At 43.4% G+C, this 27,489-nt stretch overlaps 1 protein-coding gene across 6 annotated transcripts in view; it reads left to right on the plus strand.

Annotated features, from left to right (window-relative positions):
* Positions 1 to 903: 903 nt before the first annotated feature.
* LY86 (lymphocyte antigen 86) overlaps positions 904 to 27,489 on the plus strand; it is a 91,154-nt gene continuing 64,568 nt past the window's right edge. For all 6 annotated transcript variants that reach the window (XR_007517181.1, XM_049882926.1, XM_049882899.1 and 3 more), the window contains exon 1: positions 904 to 1,048. Coding sequence is in view for 5 of the 6 variants with exons in the window: in XM_049882926.1 (XP_049738883.1) it covers positions 922 to 1,048 (127 nt within the window). In the remaining variant the exon portion in view is untranslated. The remainder of the gene's footprint in view (positions 1,049 to 27,489) is intronic.

Consider the following 27,489-nt stretch of genomic DNA (forward strand, 5'->3'; position numbering starts at 1 on the left):
TGCTTTTCATCCCAGGGGAAATAGTGCTGTTTTCCCTAAAATCTGTTAGCCTTAGGCCTGACTCCAGTTCTCGTAGGCTGATATGAGGATGGGGTGGAGGCGAGGGTCTGGATGGAGAAACCTTGTGAAACAGGATAGCTGCGGCCCGCCAAGAAGGATGTGGGATCTTGGTTTTGAGAGGGGAGTGAGAAGTGACATTATTAACCCCACCAGTGACCTGAATAATTAAACCACCCTTTCTTACCCCTTCCACCAAGACAAACCTAAGAACAGAGCACAGCTCATTTTGAGGGTTACTCCTTCCACCTCATCCCCAGAGACAGCATTGCTGCACCTAAAGCAAGGTCCTGTTCTTGCAGCTAGGCAATTCACTGCTGAAAGCCTAATCCTAAAGCGGAGCTGGAGCCAGAGAAGAGCAAAATGCCAGTAGAACCAAAGCCTGATTCTGGGTCCTAAATGTCACTTTCAGTCTGAACACAATTCCAAATGCTGCCTGGCAGCCACAGCCAGACCAGACCCAGACCCACAGCCTGAGCCTGCAGAGACACAGGGCTGCGATTGGAAACACACGCTGGTCTGTGGTTTGTCTTCCCTGTGTTTTCCGCTCCACATGGGGTGGCTAAGGAAGGCTGTAGTGGGGTGCGGTGCAAGGTCACGCCTCACTTGGCGTTCTGTCCCTGTGAACACCGGAGGTCTGATCCCTGCACCCCCGCCCAGACCTGTACCACCCGCCTGCTGGCTCAACAACTCGGTTCCCCTGGGGACCTGCAGTCAGACACCACTGCTAACTGCCTTCGCTTCTCACTGTGGTTCCCCAGGGCATGAAATCAGAGAAGTGAAACTAAACATGTTGCCCCATTGGAGTGGGGAAGGAAGACCAAGCCCCATTTTATTGGGCTTGTCATTTTCCTCTGGGTCACCATGCAAGGTCTCACGGCTGCCCTCCTCGCCTGGGCTCTGCTTCACCCCGGAGGTGGTGGTGGTGAAGCCTGGCCCACACACACAGCCTGCAGGGACAGCGGCTTGGAAGTGCTCTACCAGAGCTGTGGTAAGGCCTTTAAACCAACCATTTGTGTTTATGGAGAAATTAAGGCCCCCAGATATGGCCTGCTGAAGCGCTTAGCTGGTGGGTGGGGGGAGAGGGGCCAGCAGGCAACATTTTCTCACCTGCCGCAGGGCCACTTGGGCTGCTGGGAGCTTTTAGGAGAAGGTGGGGTGGGCAGTGGGAGAGAGCCCAACAAGAGAGACAAAGAAAATGAAGAAAAAAGAAAGAAAAAAAGCAATTCATTAACATCACAGAGCCCAGAAGAGAAGTCAAATGACCAGTGAGGCTACCAAGTCATGACGCCTCTTGGGTTCACAGGAGACCAAAACCATTGCCCTGGATTCCAACTCAGAGTAGACCTGACCCATAGGATTTCCAAGGAGTGGCTGGTGGATTTGAACTGCTGACCTTTTGGTTAACAGTCAGATGCCCTACCCACTGGCCAAAAGGCCAAAAATAAAAGCCTAAACTACAGCTGGGCTACTTTCCCAGTTTACTTAGTTGGTGAGTTGAGTGCAAAGATCATTTATGACAAAAGAGAAGACCCCTGGCCCTTTCCTTTTGTGGTATTTGTAGAGTTTTAACTGCAGCAGTTTTTGTTGTTAGCTGCTGGCAATTCAGCCCCAACTCACGGTGATCCCAGGCACAAGGGAACAAAATGCTGCCTGGTCCTGTGCCATCCCGTGATGGGTTGCAGATCAGGCTGTTATGATCCATTGGCTGATTTTCAGAAGTAGATCACCATGCCCTTATTCCTACTCCATCCTAGGCTGGAAGCTCTGCTGAGACCTGTGCGGCATCACAGCAACACGCAAGCTCCCATTGACAGAGGGTGGTGGGCATGAGGTGCACTAGCCAGGAATTGAACCTGGGTCTCCTGCATGTTGTTGTTGTTGTTGTTGTTAGGTGCTGTCGAGTTGGTTCTGACTCATAGCCACCCCATGCACAACAGAACGAAACACTGCCCAGTCCTGCGCCATCCTTATAATCGTTATGCTTGAGCACATTGTTGCAGCCACTGCATCTATCCACCTCTTTGAAGGTCTTCCTCTTTTCCGCTGAGCCTGTACTTTGCCAAACATGATTTCCTTCTCCAGGGCCTGATCCCTCCTGACAACATGTCCAAAGTATGTAAGACGTAGTCTCGCCATCCTTGCTTCTGAGGAGCGTTCTGAGGAGCATTCTTAGAAGAAGTATCTAAGACAGATTTGTTCGTTCTTTTGGCAGTCCGTGCTATATTCAATATTCCTCGCCAACACCACAATTCAAAGGCATCAATTTTTCTTCAGCCTTTCTTATTCATTGTCCAGCTTTCACATGCATATGATGCAATCAAAAATACCATGGCTTCGGTCAGGCGCACCTTAGTCTTCAAGGTGACATCTTTGCTCTTCAATACCTTAAAGAGGTCCTTTGCAGCAGATTTGCCCAACGTGATGCATCTTTCGATTTCTTGACTGCTGCTCCCATGGCTGTTGATTGTGGATCCAAGTAAAATGAAATCCTTGACGACTTCAATCTTTTCTCCGTTCATCATGATGTTGCTCATTGGTCCAGTTGTGAGGATTTTTGTTTTCTTTATGTTGAGGTGTAATCTATACTGAAGGCTGTGGTCTTTGAACTTCATTAGTAAGTGATTCAAGTCCCCTTCACTTTCAGCAAGCAAGGTTGTGTCATCTGCATAAAGCAGGCTGTTAATGAGTCTTCCTCCAAACTTGATGCCCAGTTCTTCTGCGTATAGTCCAGCTTCTCGGATTATTTGCTCAGCATACAGATTGAATAGATATGGTGAAAGAATACAACCCTGACACACACCTTTCCTGACTTTAAACCAATCAGTATCCCCTGCCCTGTCTGAACAACTGCCTCTTGATCTATGTAAAGGTTCCTCATGAGCACAATTAAGTGTTCTGGAATTCCCATTCTTCCCAATGTTATCCATAATTTGTTATGATCCATACAGTCAAATGCCTTTGCATAGTCAATAAAACACAGGTAAACATCCTTCTGGTATTCTCTGCTTTCAGCCAGGATCCATCTGACATCAGCATTCCATGTCCTCTTCTGAAACCAGCCTGAATTTCTGGCAGTTCCCTTCTTGGGAGGAGACAATTCTATCATTGAACTGCAGTAGTATCCATCCTTAATTCACCAAACATTTATTGTATGGCTGTCAGTGCCAGGGAGGAGCCGTGGTGGTACAGTGGTTAAGCACTCAGCTCCTAACTGAAAGGTTGGTGGTTCAAACCCACCAGCCACTGTGCAGGAGAAACATGTGGCAGTCTGCTTCCATAAAGATTTACAGCCTTGGAAATCCTATGGGGCAGTTGTACTTTGTTCTATAGGACTGCCATGAGTCGGAATCAACCAACAGCAATGGGCTCTTTAATCAGTGCCAAGTTTTTCTCTAGTACTAAAGAAACAAAAATGAATGTGCCATGGTCATTACCCCAGTGGGGCGAATAAATATGCAACAGATGAACTGCAGCCCAAAGAACCAAATGTGGCTAACTGCAGTAACCCTGTGGGCTGCCTGAGTGCAGAGAAGCTAACACAGCCACGGGAGCAGGAGAAGGACCACACCTTCAACAAAGAGTAGAAGGGCTGGCTAGCGGTGAGGCAGGAGGCTGTGAAATCTGGCTCTACAGAGGCAGACAGGGACCGCGATGATGTTTGGACAGGTGGGCGGTAGGAAGGGGGTGTGGTTTAAGCATCCAGGTTGGCCCCTCTCTAAGCTAGGGAGTAACTGAAGATGTCCCACTTGAGTAAATAGCTGATCCCCCCAACTACCACCCAGAAATGCCAGTATGATCTCAAGGCCATTTGTCTGACTTTCCTTGACTCCTTTAAAAAGGAGGACCGTTGAAGATCACAAAAAAAGATAACTAAATAAGAGAAAATGAATGGTTAGATGCTGGAGAGGCTGACCCTGACCTGTCACCCCATGGGTTCCAGGTGTGTGACGAGAAGCCAGACAAGAGATGAATGAGTGGGCAGGGTGTTTGTCCAGTTCATCCTCACAGAGAGGTTGCCATGGCTGTCTGTCTCCCAGGTTCACCCTTCAGCCAGCAGCCCAGCCTGGCTAAGGCTTTCAAGCCAGTTCCAGGAGAGGCGAGAGGAGGGGGTGAGTCAGGGGAGAATGAGGCCATACCACCCGCCCATCCTGGGTTAACTCTGCCATTTAAGGTTGCAGCCACTCTGTGGAGTCAGTAACACAGGGGTCCAGCCCTGCTCCCAGCAGGCACTCAGAATAAAGGGATGAAGGAGGTGCAGGTCTGGTCCAGAGTAGCGAGCAGGTGGGTCAGCTGATTGAACAGCCTGAGGCCCGTGTAATGTGGCATGCTGGTTGGTGGTGAGAGGGTGAGGTGGGGTCTAATCCCTCGGGGGTCTCCAAACTTGAGTTTAGGCTTGACTGATGATAAAAACAGTAATAATAACTTCTCATATGCTATGAGTCGGAATCAATTCGAGGGCACTGGGTTTTTTTTTTTTTTGCATATTTATGGAGGGTTTGTATATGCCAGGCACTATGCTAATTGCTTTACAGGTATTATCCTTATTTTTCACATGTATAAACTGGGGGTGAGAGACGAGAAGTAACTTTTCCCAAATCACATAGCTCGCAGTGGCAGGATTATCTCCCCAGTGGCACAGGGAAGGTGCGGGATATTTGTGGAGTTGAGGTGAATTGATCCCAGCCTGTCTGACACCTGAGGCCTTGCTGTTAATCTCCCTGCTGTGGAGTGTTGTTGACAACCAGGTGGGATAGAGGTGGGGGAGGGAACAACAGGGAGAAGGCAGAGGACATGACCCTGCTTACTGTGTGGGAATCACAGGAGAGGGGTCAGAGAGGAGGCAGAACTGGGCTGGGCCCAGGAGACACAGAGAAGGTGTGGCTGCTCCCTTTTGGCATGGAAGAGGTAGAATTTTGGAAAGGCAACTCCAGTAGAATTGTGGTTATTGGGTTAGAATGTGTTTGAGGCTGGAGGCAGGAGGAGTCATAATCCAGGAAAGAAAAGAGGAGAGCCTGTCTAGCAGCATTTCAGTCTTTGGGAATTTTTGGTACACTGGGGTCAGCAGAAAGGAAAGCAGTGGCCCATCTCTTGAGAGCCATTGAGCTGTGGAGAGCTGGGCCCCAGGGTGGGCTGAAAGGCTGCTGAGTGGCACAGAGCCCAGACTGGGATGCCCCCGTTTTGCTGTGGGATTCACAGGGAGCAGCCCCACACATCTCAGGCTGCCAGAATTCCAACATGCACAAGGCTGTGGGAGGATCATCTGGCAAAATAAGGGAACCGTCATTTTCTGGCTTTAGCGCTTGATTTTTCTTTCCTCTTTCTGTTTTGCAATTTTAGAAAGAGGGGAGGAGAAAGGAGAAGACCTTAGCGTAGGTGCTGTTCTGAATAATACAGAAATCCCTGGGGAGAAAGAAAGACCTTCATAAGTAGTTTTGGGCCCTGGATACTGACCGGGAAGTGAGCCAGGGTTTCTGGAAATGCAGAAGGGCTGCCTTGCCCAGCTATTGCTACTGCAGTAAATAGAAGACAACCCTCTCTACAGAGGCAGGAAGGGAACAAGAGCAGTCATGGGCCTTTCTCTGTTACATCACAAAGCAATTCCCAGAGCGAGAAAGAGCCCAGACACCCCACCCCACGACGCAACAAATGTCCACCACGGATTTATTTCTATGCTGCTGCTGTGAAAATGCGTGTGCTAAGAAGATGGAATCAGTATTGGGAGAGGCAGGGTGAGGAAAGTAGGGGAAGAGGAAAATGAAGGCAGGTGAGGCCAGGGCACAGCAATGCAGATGGCACAGGGAAGGTGGGAGGGAAGAGCTGAGAACTCAGAGACTGAAAACGTATGGTGAACCCCTGTTCAATACTCTCCAGGCCTCACATCCTTGTCTGGAAAGTGGATGCATGAGTTTCCTATACCCACTGGAACCAATTCCCCTGTGGTGACTCGAAACAACGTACGTTTACTTTCTTGGAGTTCTGGAGGTCAGAAGTCCAAAACCAGTTTTACCAGGTCACCGTGTGGACAGGGCCATCTTCCCTTGGGGGCTCTGGGGGACAATCCATTTCCTCCTGTCATTCCTTGGCTCATGGCCCTTTTCTCCATCTTCAAAGCCAGCAGTATAGCATCTTCTCTCTCAGATTCTGCATTCCTCTCCTTCCATCACATGTCCTTCCTCTCTTCTGTTTCTAATCTCCCTCTGCCCTCATCTTACAAGGACACTTGTGATTACATATAAACCCACCCGGATAATTCAGGATAATCTCCCACTTCATGACCTTAACCTAATCACATCTGCAAAGTCCCTTTTGCCATGTCGGGTAGCACACACAGGCTCTGTGGATCCGGACCTGGATATCTCTGGGGCAGTTATTCACCTACTGCAGTAGAGATAATACTCTTACCTACCTCACAGGTCTGCATAAGAATTAAGTAAAAGGATCACATGGAAGGTGCTTAGTACATACTGCTTGCTCAAAAAATCTTTGGGGCTCGTGATTTTATAAAGTATACTTTACAGTTCCCAGAGGTATATTTGACTATGAGCTTCCTTGAGGCCAAATCAAACAAGGGAATGACATTGTTTGTAAAATAAAACCCCATTAGTATTTCAGGAGAAGTACAGGTTTCCCTGATCCCCGGATGAGCTATGCAAGGAAATCCTCCCCTGTTCTGATAAAGAGGACACGGCGTGGCAGAGTGGATGGCTTCCTCAGTGACTCACACCCACCGTTTCTCCCAGTGCCTCTCATTATCAGCTCATCACCAAAATACAGCTCAGGGTGGGTTCTGCAAAGGATCACAGTAGAACCTTCCAGGAATGCAGCAGGCACAGCTTGTTGAAGGGGAACGTTAGATGGTCTACAGGACAGGAGGAGCTGCAGGTCCTTCAGGCAATCCCCCATGAATACTGTTGTTATCGTTGCTGTCACAGGGCTTTTAATAAGGGTTGAATAACAGAGATCTGGGTTGTATTTTTTAACCTTGAATACAGACCCCAGTGTTGTCATTTAAAGGCAGGTACACATGATTTGACATGAACCAGGCAGAGATGAGGGTCATAAAAATTAAGGGACATGTGGCATGTACCTAAGTGAATTTAAACAAAAAAAATGAATTTATATCCCCTTTTTTGTTTCTCTGACAGATCAGCTGTCACCTGTGGGCTAAATTCTACCTGCTGCCTGTTTATGTTCAGTCCATGAGCTAAGAATGGTTTTTATACTTTAAATGGGTGAAAAAATCAGAAGAAGAATAGTTTGTGACGTGAAAATTATATGAAATTCAAATGTTAGTGTCCATAAGGTGTCACTGGAACACGGCCATGCTCTCTGTATATGTACTGGCTCTGACTGCTACAGCAGAGTTGAGTGGCTACAACAGAGACTGTATGGCCCACAAAGCCTAAGATATTTACTATCTGGCCCTTTATAGAAAAGTTGGTTGACCCGTGGTCAAGGGTAGGAAGGAATCTCTCAGGCTCTTCACCAGGTCAGAACCTCAAGGTCTGGGTCTCCCAGATGATTCCAGCCATACAGACAGCTGCATGGGCTGCAAGGGCAGAAAGTGAACTTGACACCAAAAACACCACGACTGCAAGGCATTTGTAGGATCCCTTTGAGGAAATTATCACTGTCACAATAAGCTTATACTTTGGCATAACGTTTTATAATGAATGATGTCCTTCCATTTGTAAAGACTCATTAATCCTTACAAACAGACCTATGAATCAGGTATGGTGTTGATCTCCATTTTACAGATGGAAAACCTGGAGCACATATATATTAAGTATCTTAATAAAGTCACATGGCGAGCCATGAAACAAACCTAAGGGTCCTGGCTCCATCCCAGTGACTTCAATTCTAGTGAATGCTAATCTGGACGAATCCATGCCATCCGACCCCAGAAGCATAGGATGGGGACAGGGAGAAGGCACAGCTCAAAACATACATCTTCAGGCGGAAACCCTAAGCGCTCTGTAGAGTAGCAAAAGCAGAAAAGTGGGGATGAGAGAAGTTGATTTGTCTTCTCATTAAAGGACTATTTCACTCTCTTCTCTGAACAGTGTCTCTTTGAAGCCCCTCTCCCGTCCTCCCACCTAGCACACATTCCCAGGTACCTATCAGGCACTTGCAGTGGCCATGGGAACACCCACACCTCCTTTTCTATGGCCTTGGATAACAAGTTCTCCTTTGCAGCAAGATGCCTGGCGTTGACATCTCCCAAACAAAACAAAGTAAGTAAAGGGTCAATCTCTTATCAGTAACAAAAGCGCATGATTCAGCCCTGGCGAGCTTACAGACTTACTTCAGAGAGAAACCCTACTTCCCCCACATCGATCAGAAGGTTCCTCTGTGGAGTGGTGGGGCAAGGGAGTATGTGCAGGAGCCCCATCTCTGACAGTATGTTGGGTGTCCTGAGGGGTCCCAGATGCACCCTATTCAGCCATCCAGGAGCTTCTGGGGTCAGATGGCTATTGCGTAACATCCGGCCACCTTGCTTTCATTGTGAAACTTCCAGTCATGCGCCGGTTCTTCCCTTCCGTGGAGGTGATCAGCCTTGTCCACGCCTGCCTGAGCAGGTTTCTCAGACACTTCACCTGACCTCCAAAACGCCTGTTAATTACAAAGTCTAAATCAGGCCACGTGCAACTGAGTAATCTATCAAGGTGATCAAACAGGACAATTAATCAGACTTAAGAATGCAAAACAATGCAGGCGACATCTCCAAAATCAGAATAAACCGCAAATGACCTAGCCGCATGGCAGACTGAACCATGCCACTGATAAAATGTTCGTAGAAAAATTTTAAAGAGCTGCCCTGGGAAGAATTATTTTCTTCAGAACCTAGGACTTCTGTAGTAAATGGAGCGCAGAAGAAACAACACCAAAAACAATGAGAACACCACAGGCCAAGTCATTATTTAGCAATGCTTTCACAGCAAACAATTTCTCTCTTAGTTTATTTTCCCAGATTAACAGGGATGTAAGTTAAATGGTGTACAATTAATGACAAGAGACTAATATAGCCTGAGAGACAAAGATGCAGTTCCAAGGGATTAACCTTGGACAGACAGGATTAAACAGCTCTCGTAAGCAGGGCAGAGTCTGTGCGTGGTGCAAACAGTAAAGCACTCGGCTGCTAATCAGAAGATTGGAGGCTCTAGTCCTCCAAGAGGCACAGCAGAAGCAAGGCCTAGCAATATACTTCCAAAGGGTCACAGCCATGAAAACCCTATAGAGTGCAGTTCTACCCTGCACACGTGGGCTCTCCACGAGTCAGAACCAACTCGATGGTAACTTTTTCTTTTTTTTTTTCTTGAGCAGGGCAGGAACTTTTTGTCCAAACTAAGCTTAAAGAGAGGAAGCTGATAAATACCAGAAGGTCAACACTGAAATGTTGATTATAAAAATAGGAAATGAAAGTGAGCAGGGGCTGAGTGTGGGGAAACAAACTGCTTAGATATGTTCCCACGGGCCAGCCACTGGGGCCCAGTTTCCATTTGGTTGTTACCATTTTACAGCTAGACCTCCATGGTGATATTAATGCTACTAAGCACTTTTTAAAAGAGATGCTAAATAACCTAGTGAATAGGGACCTAAAGAAAGAAAGAAGCCAAAAGTCAGGGGTTCTGTCCAAGGCAAGACATGTCTTCCCAAGAGCTGTTCACTTCCCTTTCCAGCTCAGACAAATCGCATTGGGCAGCTTCTGGGAGAAGAGTCGTTGGAGAGGTTGAAATGGGGGAGGGCTGTCCTCTGGCTCAGAGGCTATTTTTGTAGAAATTACACACACAGGCAAAACAGCCCCAAAGCAGCAGCGAGTCTGATGTACCAAGCAGAGTAAACCACACCCTGGGCAAGGCTTCAGGCTCAGAGGCCTGCAGAAAGTCAAGTGGTAGACAGAACAAAACAGTTTTTCCTCCAGAGGCCAAAGGAAGGGAAGGTGGAAGAGCATGTGGCCAGCTCAGCTCTTGTACCTGGAGTCCCTGGCAGCGCCCAGCAGGCCCTGACTTGGCCGTGAAGGAGCACATCCTGGCAGAACCCTTGTCATTATTGATAAGAGCATTGTACGGCATGTTGATAATGCATACAGGAGGCAGGGGCTCTGCTCCAAAATTGGAGCAATAGGGTTTCCATTGATAGGAAGGCCCATCCTCCAGGAACAGTGTCCCATCCTGTCTGGCTTCCAATCCTTTTGTGGGATGACATCTAAGGTGATATCGCAGGATCCAGTAGCTTTGTTCTAAGGCTCTAGGGAAACCAGGTGGGCAGCAGAAGACGTATTCCAGGGTCTACAGGGAGACAAGCCTTTGAACCTCTGTCTGGGCCCAGCAGTGATTGGTGTGCAGTGGGGCAGTGTGTGACGAGCATCTGCCAGCCTTCTTGTGTGGGATTAAAGAAGGCCTCATTGTGTCTCTTCTTGAAATTCTGAGCCAGTTGCCCCTCTAGTGCCTCTCTGTCTTTAGAACAGAAGTGAGTCATAACCAAACAGGGGGCTGGAAGGAAAAAGCAAAGGGGCCGCAGCCCAGAAATCCCAGCACACCCTTCCCAGCACAACTTATAGTCTAAGATTCACGGACCCACCTGCTCAGCCCAAGTGCTCTCAATGGGCTTCATTATTTGAAGGCTGACATCCCCTCTCTGGGCGCCAATGAGAAACCAGAATAGAATGATCAGAGCACCCTTTGCCTGGTAACCTGGGACCCTTTCCCACAGCTGGGAGCGTTCATATGCAAAAGACATCTCTGGGTGCTTTAGCGCTCAACTTAGTCTTCTTATACTGTATTAAAAAAAAACTTTCCTTACACAACTAATACATCTAAACTTTGTAAATTTAACTTTTTGCAGATGTACATACATTGATCACAAATGTATTCATAGAATTGTTTTAAGCATTTAATCTGTTACAGCACGTTTTCCTAAATGCTTTTAAACTTTTAAAAGCAGGCAAACCAAAACCTGTTGCCACAGAGCCAATTCTGACTCACGGCGACCCAGTGTGTAACAGACTGGAACTGCTCAATAGGGTTTTCTTGAAAATAATCTTTACGGAAGCAGATCACCAGGCCTCTCACCAGGTACTGCTGGGTGGGTTCAAACCTCCAAACTTCAGGTTAATACATGAACACAAAACTGTGCCACCCAGAGACTTATTCAAGCAGGCAAAGTACACACAAATTATCACTTATTGGTACCGTTTTTCTTAAACTAGTGTGAAGATATTGATACCATGGATTTGAATCTATTTCTTCATCATCTTTGTACTAACACTTATTCTTACCTATATTCTTATATCGACTCGAGGGCACTGGGTTGTTTTGGATATTCTTATACCTTCCTAAGGTTATGCTTATATTATTGTTATACTTACACATCACCCCTCTGTCAGTTTGTCATGCTGTGATGGCTTGAATGTTGCTGTGATCCTGGAAGCTAGGCCACCAGTATTTCAAATACCAGCAGGTCACCCATGGTGGACAGGTTTTGGCAGAGCTTTCAGACTAAGACAGTCTAGAAGAAATGCCTGGCAATCTACCTTCAAAAATCAACCAATGAAAATCTTACAGATCGCATTAGAATATTTTCTGGTATGGTACTGAGAGATAAGTCCCCTAGGCTGGAGGGCACTACACAATAGCTGTGACAACGGGCTCAAACATACCAATGATCATGAAGATGGTGCAGGACTGGGCAACATTTTGTTCTGTTGTACATGGGGTTGCCATGAGTCAGAGCCAACTCTGATGGTTACTGACAACAAAAACATTATACTTATATTTATTATTCTTACTCTTTCCTGGGGTTATTTCTGTATTTTCTTAGGTTTAAACAGTATCTTCCAGATTAAAGGTAAAGACTATTATCTCAGACTAACCGAGGAGACCGATTTTGATTTGCCAACCAATTGATTCTGGGCTTGGTGGCCAGTCAGCAGGTGGAGCTCTCTTTACTTAACCTCTACTTGTTACATCCTTAAGACCTTTTCAGCTCCTTCCTTCACAAGGTTCCTCGTAGCTGGTACTTTTTCCTCAAATGATGTGTCGTTCAAGTTTTGCTTGGTCATTGTCCTGTAGCTCATTGTCCTACCATTGTTATATATGTACCTGGCCTGTAAGCATTGTTGGTAACTGATGCCTGCCTTGGTAGTGTCAGAACATAATTAGAAGGGTCACTGAGAGGCTTCTTCTCCCAGACAATGATGGCTTTGTCTGCAAGTTAAGGCCCATCTGTACAACATTTCGCTAATTCGTCATCTTAGAAGATAGCATTGAGCCATCCTTCTACTTGTTTATTCTGTGAGTTTGCTAGTGCTGGTTTAACTACTGTCTGGATTTCTACCTAGTTGTCTGTCTAGCGCTGATCGGTCCTTCTGTTGTAGTTTTTCCAGGGCTATCTGGCTCATTCACAACTCCTTGTGCCTACCCACCTATTTAGAAAGATAAAAATCTCACCGCTCCCTCTGGTCTATCCACGAGGATGGAAACACTGAACCTTCAAATAAGTAAGAACGCGGCTTCATGCTCACCTAGTGCTTGGGACATGACCCAATTTCCTTCCTGTTTTTGTTAAGCCTGTATCACCCAGACTTGCCTCTTGGAGCAATTCCTGAAATTAGAACCACAAGAGACGAGGTCTTAGAAAGTTCAATACAGCAACTGCCTGGCAGCATTAATGCCATTCACCCCAGGCAGCAGGAGAGGAAACTCTGAGAGGCCTCCTCCACCCTCACGCCCTGCCTCTTCTGCCACAGAGATGAGAATGGCAGGCCACACTAGGACTGCCTTTTGTATGGCCACAGTCCTACAGCCAGTGTAGGGGTAGGGGACTTGGGCTTCCCCATCATAGCTCCAGGTGCTGTGTACCCTGCAGACTGAGGGAAGGGAAGGTGTCTACAGGCGGGGAGGTGCCCAGAGCAGCTCTCAGGTGTCACCCTGGTACTCTGTGAGGCCAAGTTGTTGGTGTAGCTTTTTGACAGTCTGCCTTGTGGCTCCCTATGAAAGGTTATTTTCCCATAATTGTGTTAGTGGATGTTAATTGGCCCCAAAAGCAGCCAGGTAGGCTGGAACTGTCACGTAACTGCCTTTCTCCACCTGTCAGGCATTCTGCCAGCACCCAGGGAGGGGTCAGCATTGGGCCAGCCCTGCGCACAGGCTCAGGGTAGAACAAGGGCCCTTTGCTAAATTGGGAGGTGTTGGGGCCAGACAGAACCTAGGGGCTTTAGCGCAAGCTCCTCCTTGTTCAGAAATGGAAACTCTGAGCCCAAGAGGCCACGTATCTTAGCCACAGTCCCAGAGCTGGGACTCTATCAACATAAACACCATGATGTGAGTGCACCCAGCTTCAAATCAAAGACACCGCATAAGCCAAGACCAGACCTTCTCCCTCACAACCACATCCCAAAAGTACAGAGAATCCTTTCTATGCAGCTCTTGTCCTTAAGGCGATTTGCCCACTTCCCTTCTCTCCCAAGTCCTAATAAAGCCATCATATATTCCAAAGATCTATGGGAGCTGATTTAAAATACTGATGAGACCAACAGATCTGTAAATCTACTGTTATTGCAGACTTTACATAGAAATAACGTACCTTCCTAGAGCAATGAAAATAAGAGCTTGTTTAGAGTAAGAGCTGCCTGCTTCTGGGATAGAAGAGTCATTAAGGACTCTAACAGTGTTTATCAAACAAATGACCGTGTCAGATAATACCTGAGAATCATATGACAGGTGACTTGGGCATCAAAGCTAACGACCATGCAGAGCAGGCTAGTGATGCTCGCATGTCAGCAGCCTGCGTTCTGGCCTTTTGGTGAAGCTTGCAAAGCCAACCAACTTCAACCATCACGGCAACGTGGAAGTTCTTTCCTCCCTCTCTGCCAGGGCCATTTGCCTTGGGTCTGGGTCCTTTGATGGAGGGTATGCCAAGGGGAAGTACTAGGAGACTCTAAATTCAGTCTGGCTTAAAATGAGCTGTTTAGAACTCAAGCCGAATGAAGACAGCACAGGAAGATCATTTTTCCAGGGAGAACAATAGCTTTTCCACCTCACATGTGGTGCTGGTTTTGACTAAGCTAAAGAGCAATTTGTGTATAAGTGAGTGCGTGTGTATTTCCAAAAAATACTGAGAAAATTGCCAATGGTTCATGGTTTATTTGAATTTGTGGTTGAACACAGAGCACATGCTTGCTAACAAGTATCAAGTTTCCTCAAAAATGTGCCTGAGGTTTTAGAGTCCATAACCAAAATAAGGGAGCAGGGGCCCCTGATGAGATCCAGGATCTCAGCAGCGCTGCCTTCCTAGGGGACAGGGCCTTCAAATTTCAGAAAGTAGTGTGAGAACAAGCAAGAAAAAGAAGGCCACGGTTACCTTTTCGCAAAACCACAGCCATCCCCTTAAATCTCACCCATCTAGAAGATGGACAGCAGGGGTCAGCAATTCAAATGTCCTCACGGAATGGGCAAATAATAAAGTCAATTGTGTTTTATCCGCTTACGTTTCTGTACTTCTGGATTTTTTTTTTCTTTATTTTTTTTTAACTCATTGAGCAGATTCTAAATTTTACATAGAAGAACAGAGGGCAAGCATAGCTAGAGCAGTCCTGAAGAGGCGAACAAAGTGCTATCACACATCAGTGTTTATTATGAAGCTACTGTGGTTGATGGTGCTATCGACACAGAGATGCACAAATCGAGCGGTGAAACAAAAAGTGAACCCACATGTATGGAAACTTGTAGCATCGTGGACTGGTGGGAAATGGTGCTGGGACAACTGACTGTTTGTAAGGAAAATGAAAATTCAATTCCTACACCTCAAATCATATGAAAACAATCAATTCAAATTAGATTATATTAAAAGCAATATTCTCAGAAGAAATTATAAGGATATATCTTTATGTCCTTGATATAGGGAAGGGTTTGTAAACAAGACACAAAAAGCAAACAAAAGAATGATAAACTTGTTGACATTAAATACTTTTGTTTAATAAAACACTCAATAAAAAAAGTGAAAGATAAAGTCATAGACTAAAAGATATTTGTAATGCATAAAACTGACAAAAACTGTGTTCAAAAATCATAGTCTTACAAAACTTGTAAGAAAATGATAAATACCCAGGCTTTTTTAATGGGCCAAAGAGATAAACAGACAATTTTACAGAAGTAATGTGTTGTTGTTGTTAGGTGCCATTGAGTCAGTTCTGACTCATAGCGACCCTATGCACAACAGAACAAAACACTGCCTGTTCCTGCACCATCCTCACAATTGCTCATGTTTGAGCCCACTGTTGCAGCCACTGTGTCAACCCATCTTGTTGAGGGTCTTCCTCTCTTTCGATGACGCACCACTTTACCAAGCATAATGTCCTTCTTCAGGGTCTGGTCCCTCCTGATAATCAAAAAAGAAGAAATAAAGGGGACAAATAAACTTATAAAAAGATGCTTAACGTCAGTAGTAATCAGAGATGTGAGTGAAATACAATTTCACTCCCCTCAGATGGGCAAAATTTCAATCTGCTAATAATACCAAGTGGTAGAGAACAAACAAGGACTGCACAGCCAGCAGGTGTGTGAACTGGTACAGTCACTTTGGCGAGAAATGGAACAGTGTCTAGTCAAGTTGATGGTATGCTTGCCTCTGACCCAGCAATTACATTTCTAGTGAGAAACCCAGGCACACACACATGCACAGGAGACATAAATAGCAGATGTGCGTGGCAATTTATAATCGGAAAGAATTGGAAGCAACCTAAATATTCATCAGAAGGAGAGTGGATGCAGTTATAATCTGTACACACAATGATAAATTATACAGCCATGAAAATGAATTGCCTAAAGCAACACATACCAACATGGGCGAATTTCACAAAACAATAATTAGTAACAGAAAGCAAGCAGTAGAAGATTATACATAGCATAACAGACAAAAAAGTTAAAAATATTTGTTAAATTTTTTTATGGCTTTTTGTCTGGCTTAAGTATTTGTTTTAAACCAAATTTTATGTGTTGGAGTGTCATTGAAATTATAGCACTGAAAACGTTGATGAGGTTTTTGGGGGAAGTTTGGCAACCCTTTGGGGCCTATTTATTACACTATTCCAAAAGGTAGCTCACATGCTGTGGAGCTTTAGTTAATTCGTTGCTACTGCTATACAGTATATCATTATGTGTACAGACTACAGCTGTATCCATTCTCCTCCTGATGAGTATTTAGGGTCCTTACAACTGTTTACAGTTGCATACTGCTGTGAACATCTGTTATTTATGTCTCCTTGTGTCAGAAAAAGTTTCCCAGCGAGGGGGAAAGGAGGCATTGAGTTTACGTGAATGGTGGTGGAATGATTTGGAAAAGAATAGTGAGAATGGTTGGACAACTTGAAGAATGTAATTAATGTTACTGAATTGTTATTGTTGTTGTTAGTTGCTGTCCAGTCAATTCTGACTCATGGTAACTCCACATGTTATAGGATAGAATTGTTCCCTGGGGTATTTGGCTGTAATCTCCTTGAAACTTTGCTGTGAAGCTGAAGATAAACTCGTGTGTGGATCTGAACTTGTGTTTTATGTCAGCTTGCCATCTCTCGATGTCATTCTTCTTATATCTTTAGGAAAAAAAAAAGTATTTTTAATCTACTAATCAGCCAGGACTTTTTTTTTGCGGTACCACTGGGCGGGTTCGAACCACCAATATTTAGGTTAGCGGCTCAGTGCAAAACATTTGCACCACCTACCCAAACCCAAACCCATTGCACTCAAGTCAATTCTGACTCACAGCAACCCTATAGGACAGAGTAGAGCTGCCCTATAGGGTCTCCAGGGATGTAATCTTAATGGAAGCAGACTGCCACATATTTCTCTTGAGGCGCATCTGATGAGTTTGAACCACTGAACCTTTCGTTAGCAGCTGAGCATTTAATTGCCGAGCCACCAGGGCTCCTTTTGTGCTACCTTGTTAGTATTGTTGTTATTAGGTGCCTTCAAGTGGATTTTTCACTCATTGCGACCCCATGTGTTACAGAGAAGAACTGCCCCATATGGTTTTCTTGACTGTAATCTTTACTGGAGCAGATCGCCAGGTTTTTCTCTTGCAGAGCCCCTGGGTGTGTCTGAACCGCTGACCTCTCGGTTAGCAGACTAGGATTGGATTCCACTGCCTTCGACTGGAAGGCACCTAATCTGCCTCTTATTCTGTGCTGAAGATTGTCTTGTGACCTTCCTTAAACACTTACTCTTCCTTCCAGTGTGTCACTGTGGAGGCTGTCTTCTCACTCTTTGAAAATAAGGGGTGGTCAGATCTCTGAAACAGTTTAACTCCCTGGCCCCCTGCCCAGATGCTAGCAGGAAAGATGGGGCTCTCTACACAACAGAGTTGCTTACTGTGAAAAGTGTAAATGGATTTTTCCCCATATCAGTCTGCAGGGGCATCAGAGAGAGCAGTGGACAATTCGTTCCACTCCACACATGTGGGGAAAGCAGTACCTTGGGGGAAGGGAAATATGTTAAGTTGACCTCATACTAGAAAGCATTTAGGGAATGAATCTCAGGATATGATGGAATGTGGCCAGAATTGCCTCAGAAGCCCTGAACACAGCATTGGGATAGAAGGATGATGGCTCAGGAAGGACATCAGCTGTCAGTAAGCCAAGCCACTCCCCTATACATGTGTTACAAACAAATATCCATGGCTGCTTATGCACCTCGCTGCATCTATTATGTGAATCACTCCTGAGAGCATCCTTCTTGTCTCATGGAAGGAGTTCTTCCAGAATCTCAAAGGCTGTATGGGTATACCAGTTGTCCACCCACACTGACCTATTAGCCGTCCTTGATTTCTCTATAATGTACAAGCTTCTATAGCAAGAGTTTCTCTTCTAAAAGTATCCTGCCTGCTAGATCTTTTATACATTGCTGGTGGGAATGCAAATGAATAGCTACTCTGAAAAAATAGTTGGGCAGCTTCTTATAAAACTGGTTCATTGGTAGAATTCTGGTCTTCCATGCAGGAGATCCAGGTTCAATTCCTGGTCAATGCATCTGAGCACAGCCACCGTCTGTCTGTCATTGGAGGCTTGTATGTTGCAATGACACTGAACAAGTTTCAGTGGAGCTTCCAGACTAAGATGAACTAGGAAGAAAGCCCTCACAATCTGCTTCCAAAAATCAGCCATGGAAAACCCCATGGATCACAACCATCCAATCTGCAACCAATGATGGAGATGGTACAGGACTGGGTAGTATTTAGTTCCATTGTGCATGGGGTCACCATGAGTGGGGACCAACTCAATAGCAGCTAACAACAACATACAACCCAGCAGTTGTATCCCCGGGCATTATTGCACAAAAAGTGAAAATATATTTCCACACAAAAACCTGTACATGGATGTTCATCACAGCTTTATTCATAATAGCCAAAAAGTGGCCACATGTCCTTCAATGGGTGAGTGGTTTAACTGTGGGACATCCATACTGTGGGATAGTACTCAGCAGTAAAAAGGAATGAACTATTGGTACATGCAGCAGCCTAGATGGATCTCAAAGGCATGTTGCTGAATTAAAAAAACACCAATATCAAAGGTTACATATTGTGTGGTTCCGTTTATAGAACACTCTCAAAATGACAAAATTGTAGAGATGGAGAATGGATTAGTGGTTGACATGTGTTAGGGATGGGGTATGGGTGTGATTATAAAAAGACAGCATGAAGAGTTCCTCTGTGGTGATGGGACAGTTCTGTGTCCTGACTGTGGTGGGGCTCACATGTGATAAAATTGCATGGAACTACTCACACGCATGCACATATATGCGCGTATACACAAATGAATACACGTAAGCACTGGTTAAATCTGAATAAGATTTGTCTATGGTACCAATGACAATTTCCCTGTTTTGATGCTGTACTTCAATTATGTAAGATATTACCATCAAGGGGAAGCTGGATCGCTGAGTGAAGAGTAAACAGGATGTCTCTGTGCTCATTTTGACACTTCCTATATGTCTATCGTGACTTCGAGAAAGGAGGACTCAATGCTTTGGGGACACTGAGCTTCTGTTAAGGGTTATGGTAAAATCTGGGAACAGATAAGGGTGATGGTTGAACAATGTGATGGGCATAATTAATATCACTGAACTGTACATGTGAACGTTGTTTAAATTTCAAATGTTTTGTTACATATATATCAGCTACAATAAAACCCATTGCTATCTAGCCAATTCTGACTCATAGCAACCCAACAAGACAACATAGAACTGCCCCATAGGATTTCCAAGGTTGTAATCTTTACAAGAACAGACTAACACATCTTTCCTCCACAAAGCAGCTGGTGGGTTTGGACATTTTGGTTAGCAACTGAGCTTTTAACCACCGTACCACAAAGACTCCTTAGGCATCACTCAGACCTATTAAATCCAAAAGTCTAGGGGGAGAGGCGAAGTCAACATGGAGCCCTAAACAGACACGCTATGCTAGACCTCTGCAACAAAGACCCATACAACTAAGTAAAACAGAAACATTAATCTTGGAACCCTGAGCATGAAATGAAGGGATAAAGAACTAGATCAAACACTGAAGGGAAGAAGAAACTGATGAAAGACAGAGAATGAGGAGAGATACGGAGTGGAAGCCCATTGCCAACTAACAGGGCACAACATCACCATCACGAAACATAGCCAGCAGTGATCCTAGACAGGGAGTACAGGATGGCAATTTCACAGAGCTCCCAATAGGAAGCAGAGCACCTGGTAACTAGAGAAACACACTTTCCCACCCTTCACCCTTCTGGTCCCCCCGTGCCACTGTGGCTAGAGAGCCACAAGGCTGCCACTGCCCGGGGTCCACTCTGTCCCCACCTGCTGGCTTCAGCTGCAATGACATTTTTTTTTCTTTCTGTCTCCCACCTAGCCTCATATGCCACATCCTACCTTCCTACCAACCCCCACTATGCCACTGCAGCTAAAGAGCCATCAGCCTGTCCATGCACTGGGGTCTGCCCCACCCCTTCTCTACCAGCTCCTAGAGTGATGCCATTTTTTCCTTTTTCCCTTTCTCCTTTTTCTTTCTTCCTCCCACCTAGCCCTGTATGCCACCTCCCCACCCTTCCTGCCAGCCCCCACTGTGCTGCCATTTATTTTTATTCTTTTTTCTTTCTCCCTCTCACAAAGCCCCATACACCACCTCCCTCCCTCTTCCCATCAGCCCCCATCATGCTGCTGCAACTAGGATACCACTGGTGCTCTGATCTGCCACTGCAAGAGGCCTGCACTGCCCCTTCCCCTGCCACTTGATCAGCTGCTGAACAGTGGGAAGCAAGCCCATACCACTCCACGTCTGACACCCCCATCTATCTGGCAAAGGGCTATGAATACCCCCACACTGCTGGACCAACATCAGGAGGCACACAGCACCTGCCCAGTCCACCTTCTGCCACCTCGCCAAACCAGTGTATAAGAGGACTCACTCTGCCTGCTGCTATCCTACTTACCCAGACAAGGCGGTGAGAGTTATCGTGCACACAGGCAAGCAAGCAGCAAAGTGCACCCAGCCTACCCACCCTAACATATTAAAACAAAACAAAAAAGTAGGACAAAACAAACAAACATATAACCAATAAACAAAGAAAATAATAGCTTAATGTCTTGGACACAACAGACAATATCAAAACATATAAAAAAGCAGGACAAGATAGTTCCAGCAAGTGACCAAAATAAAGAAACAAATAACCTTCCAGTAGAAGAACAGGCACTGGAACTATCTGACATAGAATTCAAAAGACTAATATTTATGGCTTTCCAAAAGATTAGGAAGGAGTTCAAGAAATATATAGACAAAACCAAGGAAAAAATAGGCAAAAGTTGAGAAAACACAGACAAAACCAATGAAAATATAGCCAAAATCAAGGAAAACATAGACAAAGCAATAGAAGAAATCAGGAAAATAATACAAGAACAAAATATCAAAATAAACAATCCATTAGAAAACCTACAAAAACAGAACAAGAAATCCAGAAAATAAACAACAAAATTTCAGATATGAACAACTTAATAAAGGCTTTAGGAACAAATTTGAAACAATGGAAGACAGAATCAGTGAGGTTGAAGACAAATCCATGGATGCCACTTTGAGGAACAATCAGAGAAAAGAATGAAGAAAACCTAAGAATTATGTGGGACACAATCAAAAGCAAAAATTTACTTGTGATCAGAGTTCCAGGTCAGGGGGAGAAAAATGGAAAACATAGAGAAAAGTGTTGAAGATTTGCTGGCAGAAAACTTCCCAAACATTATGAAAGGTGAAAAGCTGACCATCCAAGAAGCTCAAGGAACCCCGTGTAGGATAGACCACAAAACAAAGTCACCAAGGTATATCATAATCACACTTGCCAAAACCAAAGACAAATAAAGAATCCTGAGAGCAGCTTGAGTAAAACAAAAAGTCACATACAAAGTGAGAAACAATAAGACTGAACTCTGATTATTTGGCAGAAACTATGCTGTCAAGATGGCAATGGAATGACATATATATAAAACCTTGAAAGAAAAAAAACTGCCAGCCAATAATAATATATCTTGCAAAACTCTCTCTGAAATACAGTGGTGAAATTAGAACATTTCCAGATAAACAGAAATTAAGGGAATTAATAAAAACCAAAACAAACCCACAAGAAATAAAGTGAGTCCTCTGATTAGAGAACCAACAACATCAGACAACAACCAGAGTCTGGACACAGGACAGCATTGACCAAACACTACCCTAGATGAAGAACTCTCAATAATAAAACAAAGCTAAAAGACTTAAAACAGGGAAACAGAGAAGTCAATCTGTAAATGACAACAACATCAAAACAATAAAAGGAGGAATAGACGGTGTAGGTATATAACTTTCAAATGGTGAGGAAGTCAAGGTGATATCAAATAATAAAAGACTGGTTCAAACTTTGGAAGATAAGGATAAATTTCAAGGTAACCACAAAGAAAGGTAACAAACATATTCACCAGAATTAAAAGAAGAAAGACTCAGTAAACACAAAATCTATTATAACGAAAGAAAAGAATATCCACTAACAAAAGGAACTCAGAAAAGGAAAGTAAGGGGAACAAAGAAAATGTCAGCACCACAAAAAAAAAAGAAAAACAATATGACACCAATAAACTCATACCTATCGATAATCACACTGAATGTAAAAGACTTAAATGCACCCGTAAAGAGACAGAGTGGCAGAACAGATAAAAAATACTACCCATCAATATGCTGTCTACAAGAGACAACCTAAGAAAAAAATGCTTAAATATGTTAAAAATCAAAGGATGGAAAAAAATATATGAAAAAAACAACAACTGAAAAAGAGCAGGAGTGGAAATACTAATCTCAGATAAAATAGACTTTAAAGCAAAATCAACCATAAAAGACAACAAAGAACATTACATAATGATTAAAGGGACAATCCACCAAAAAGATATAATCTTAATAAGTATCCACGCACCAAAGACAGGGCACCAAAATACATTAAACAAATTCTAACAGCACTGAAAAGAGAAATTGACAGTTCTGCAATAATAGTAGGAGACTTCAACACACTATGCTCAGCAAAGAACAGGACATCTAGAAAGAAATTCAGTAAAGATACAGAAGATCTAAAGGGCACAATCAACCAACTTGACCTCATAGACATATGTAGAACACTCCACCCAACAGCATCAAAGTATACATTCTTTTCCAGCACACATGGAACATTCTCTGTAATAGACTGTATCTTAGGCTACAAAGCAACCCTCAATAACATTCAAAACATTGAGATAATACCAAGCATCTTCCCTCATCACAACACCATAAAAGTAGAAATCAATAACAGGAAGAACAAGGAAAAAAAAAATCAAACACATGGAAACTGAATGACACCTTGCTTAAAAACCCCTGGGTAATAGAAGAAATCAAAGAGGAAATAAAAAAAAAAAAATTCCTGGAATCAAATGAGAATAAAAACGCACCATACCAAAACCTTTGGGACACAGCAAAGGTAGTGCTCAGAGGTCAATTTATAGCAATAAATGCACACACCAAAAAAGAACAAGCCAAAATCAATAGCTTAACCCTACAACTTGAACAGATAGAAAGAACAGACCACAGTCACCAGAAGAAAGGAAATAATAGAGATTAGAGCAGAAATAAATACAATAGAGAACAGAAAAACAATAGAAAGAATCAACAAGACCAAAAGTTGGTTCTTTGAAAAGATCAACAAAATCAACAAACCATTGGCCAAACTGACAGAAGAAAAACAAGAGAGGAAGCAAATAACCCAAATAAGAAATGAGATGGGGGACATTACAACAGATCCAACTGAAATAAAAAGTATATCAGAATACGATAAAAAAATTGTACGCCAACAAATTTGAGAATCTAGAGGAAATGGACAAATTTCTAGAAACACGCCACCTACCTAAACTAACACAAGGTGAGGTAGAAAATCTGAATGGACCCATAACAAGAGAAGAGATTGAACAGGCAATTAAAAAAAAAAACAAAAACTCCCAACAACAGCAAAAAAGCCCTAACCCAGATGGCTTCACTGGAGAATTCTACGAGACATTCAGAGAACAGCTCACACCAGTACTACTCAAACTATTTCAGAGCATAGAATAGGAAGGAGTATTCCGGAATTCATTCTATGAAGCCAGCATAACCCTGACACCAAAGCCAGGCAAAGCACCACAAAAAAAGAAAATCACAGACTAATACCTCTCATGAATATAGAGGCAAAAATTCTCAACAAAATTCTAGCCAATAGAATTCAGCATCATATCAAAAAAATAATACACCACGACCAAGTAGGATTCATACCAGGCATGCAAGGATAGTTCAACACTAGAAAATCAAAGTAATCCATCACATAAATAAAAGGAAAGAAAAGAATCACATGATCATCTCAATTGATGCAGAAAAAGCATTCAACAAAGTCCAACACCCATTCCTGATAAAACCCCTCAATAAAATTGGAATAGAAGGGAAATTCCTCAATGTAATAAAATGTGTCTTTACAAAACCAATAGCCAACATCATTCTCAATGAAGAGAGGCTAAAAGCTTTCCCCCTGGAGAACAGGAACAAGGCAAGGTCACCGTTTATCACCACTCTATTTAACATTGTGCTAGAAGGCAACTAGTTTTTTTTTAGTTTAGAAGTCCTAGCTGGAGCAATAAGGCAAGAAAAAAAATAATAAAGGCATCCAAACTGGTAAGGAAGAAGTAAAACTATTCCTATTCACAGACGATATAATCTTATACATAGAGAGAACCCTGAAGATGCCACAAGAAAGCTACTGGAACTAATCGAAAGATTCAACAGAGTAACACAATATAAGATCAGCATACGAAAATTGGTTGGATTCCTATACACCAACAAAGACAACTTGGAAAGGAAATCAGGGAAGCAATGCCATTTATAACAGCCCCTAAAAAGATAAAATATTTAGGAATAAACCTAGCCAGGGACATTAAAGAACTATACAAAGAAAACTATGGAACTACTATTGCGAGAAACCAAAAGAGAGCTACATAAAAGGAAAAACATACTATGCTCACGGATAGGAATACTCAACATTGTGAAAATGTCAATTCTACCCAAAGCAATCTGCAGATATATACAATCCCAGTCCAAATACCAGGACCATTCTTTAACAAGGTGGCTAAACTAATCATCAACTTTATATGGAAAGGAAAGAGGCCCCAGATAAGCAAAGCACTACTGAAGAAGAATAGAGTAGGAGGTCTCACAAATCCTGATCTCACAACTGACTATAGTCAAAAGAGCCTAGTACTGGTAAAATGATAGACAGACCAATGGAATTGAGAACACAGATGTAACTCCATCCACCTAGGATCAGCTGACCTTTGATAAAGGACTAACGTCCATTAAATGGGGGAAAGATAGTCTTCTTAACAAACGGTGCTGGCAAAACTGGTTGTCTGTCTGTACAAAAATGAAACAGGACCCATACCTCACACCATACACAAAAACTAACTCAAAATTGATCAAAGACCTAAATATAAAACCTAAAAAAAAAAAAAAAAGATCATTGAAGAAAAAACAGGGGCAATGCTAGGGGCCCTAATATATAGCATAAGTAGAATGGTTTGGGGCTGGAATACCAAGTGTAACTAAAAATGCACACACAGCAGATGATGAACTAGATAAATGGGACCTCCTAAAAATTAAACACTAATGCTCATCAAAAGAGTAAAAAGAAAACCTACAGACTGGGGGAAAAATTTTGACTACGACCTGTCTGACAAGAGTCTAATCTCTAAAATCTATAGAATACTTCAATACCTCAACAACAAAAAGACAATTCAATTTAAAAATGGGCAAAGGATATGAACAGGCACTTAACCGAAGAAGACATTCAGGTGGATAACAGACACATGAGGAAATGTTCATGGTCATTAGCCATTAGAGAAATGCAGATCAAAACTACAAAGAGATACTATCCTACCCTGACATTACTGCCACTAATCAAAACAAAAAACAAGTAAACAAAATAACAAATGTTGAAGTTGTGGCGAGACTGGAACTCTTATGCACTGTGGAAAATGATATGGTGCCTCCTTAAAAAGCTAGAAATAGAAATACCATATGATCCAGCAATCCTACTCCTAGGAATATATCCTAGAAAAATTAGAGTCATCACTCGAATAGCCATATGCACATCCACGTTCATTGCAGCATTATTCACAATAGCAAAAAGATGGAAACAACCTAAGTGCCTATCAACGGATATGAATGGATAAACAAATTATGGCACCTACACACAGTGGAATACTATGCAATGATAAAGAACAATGATGAATCCACAAAACATCTCAGAACATGGATGAATCTGGAGGGCATTATACTGAGTGAAATAAATCAGTTACAAAAGGACAAATATTGTATGAGACCACTATTATAAAAACCCAAGAAAAGGTTTCATACAGGAAGAAACAATCTTTTATGGCTATGAGAGACAGACAGGGTGAGGGAGGTGAAATCACTAACTACATAGCAAAAAATTTAATTTTGGTGAAGAGAAAGACAACACACAATATAGGGGAAGTCAGCACAACTTAACCAAGGCAAAGTCATAGAATCTTCTAGACACATCCAAACACTTTGAGGGAACCAGTTCCTAGGGCTGAGGGCTGGGGACCATGGTCTTGGGGAACATCTAGGTCAACTAGTATAACATTAACCAAAAAAAAAAAAAACCAAACCCAGTGCTATCAAGTCCATTCCAACTCATAGCGATTCTATAGGACAGAGTGGAACTGCCCCATAGAGATTCCAAGGAGTGCCTGGCGGATTCAAACTGCCGATCGTTTGGTTAGCAGCCGTAGCACTTAACCACTACACCACCAGGGTTTCCGGTATAATACAGTTCATGACAAAAATGTCCTACATCCTAATTTGGTAAGTAGCATCTGGAGTCTTAAAAGCTTGCAAGCAGCCGTTTAAGATACATCTGTTGGTCCCATCCCATCTGGAGCAAAGGAGAATAAAGAAAACCAAAGACACAAGGAAAATATCAGTCCAAAGGACTAATGGACTACATGAACCACAGCCTCCACCAGCCTGAGCCAAGAAGAACTAGATGGTGCCTGGCTACCATCACTGACTGCTCTGACTGGAATCCCTTACAGAGCAGGAGAGAAATGTAGAACCAAATTCAAGTTCACAAAAAAAGACCAGGCTTGCTGGTGTGAGGGAATCTGGAGGAACCCCCGAGACTATGGCCCCCAGACACACTGCTAACTTAGAATGGAAGCCACTCCTGAAGTCCACCTTTCAGCCAAAGATTAGACAGGCCCATAAAACAAACAACAAGCATTAGGAACATGCTTCTTAGCTCAACCAAGTATACGAGGCCAAATTGGCAACACCTGCCCAAAAGTAAAGACGAGAAGGCAGGAACGGACAGGAAAACCAGACGAATGGACATGGGGAACCTTGGATGGAATAGGGAAGGGGGAGAGTGCTGACACATTGCAGGGATTGCAACCAATGTCACAAAATAATTTGCATATGAATTTTTAAATAAGAAACTACTTTGCACTGTAAACTTTCACCTAAAGCACAATAAAACAAAATAAAAGTCCGGGAGTAGGACCCAGGCATCAGTATTTTTTCCAAGCTCCCAGGTGATTCCTACTGTGAAGCCCAGTTTGAGAACCTGTGGTGTAGAATATTTCTAAGCTACTGAATCCTGTTCAGCGTGATCCTATTTATATCTCATGGGCTGGAGGCCCTAGCCGACATCTAAGGTTTACTTAAGAAATATCTATTGAACTGAACTAAAGCATTTTAAACTTAGCGCGCTTTTATGTTAAAAGGAAAACCTTTTTTTTTAAAGTTGGCTTCATTTTATACAATTGTAATGAGAATAGTCAGTGTTACCCTTCTAACAGAGTCTAC

Source organism: Elephas maximus, chromosome 1, assembly GCF_024166365.1.
Source record: "Elephas maximus indicus isolate mEleMax1 chromosome 1, mEleMax1 primary haplotype, whole genome shotgun sequence".
Lineage (NCBI taxonomy): Eukaryota > Metazoa > Chordata > Mammalia > Proboscidea > Elephantidae > Elephas > Elephas maximus.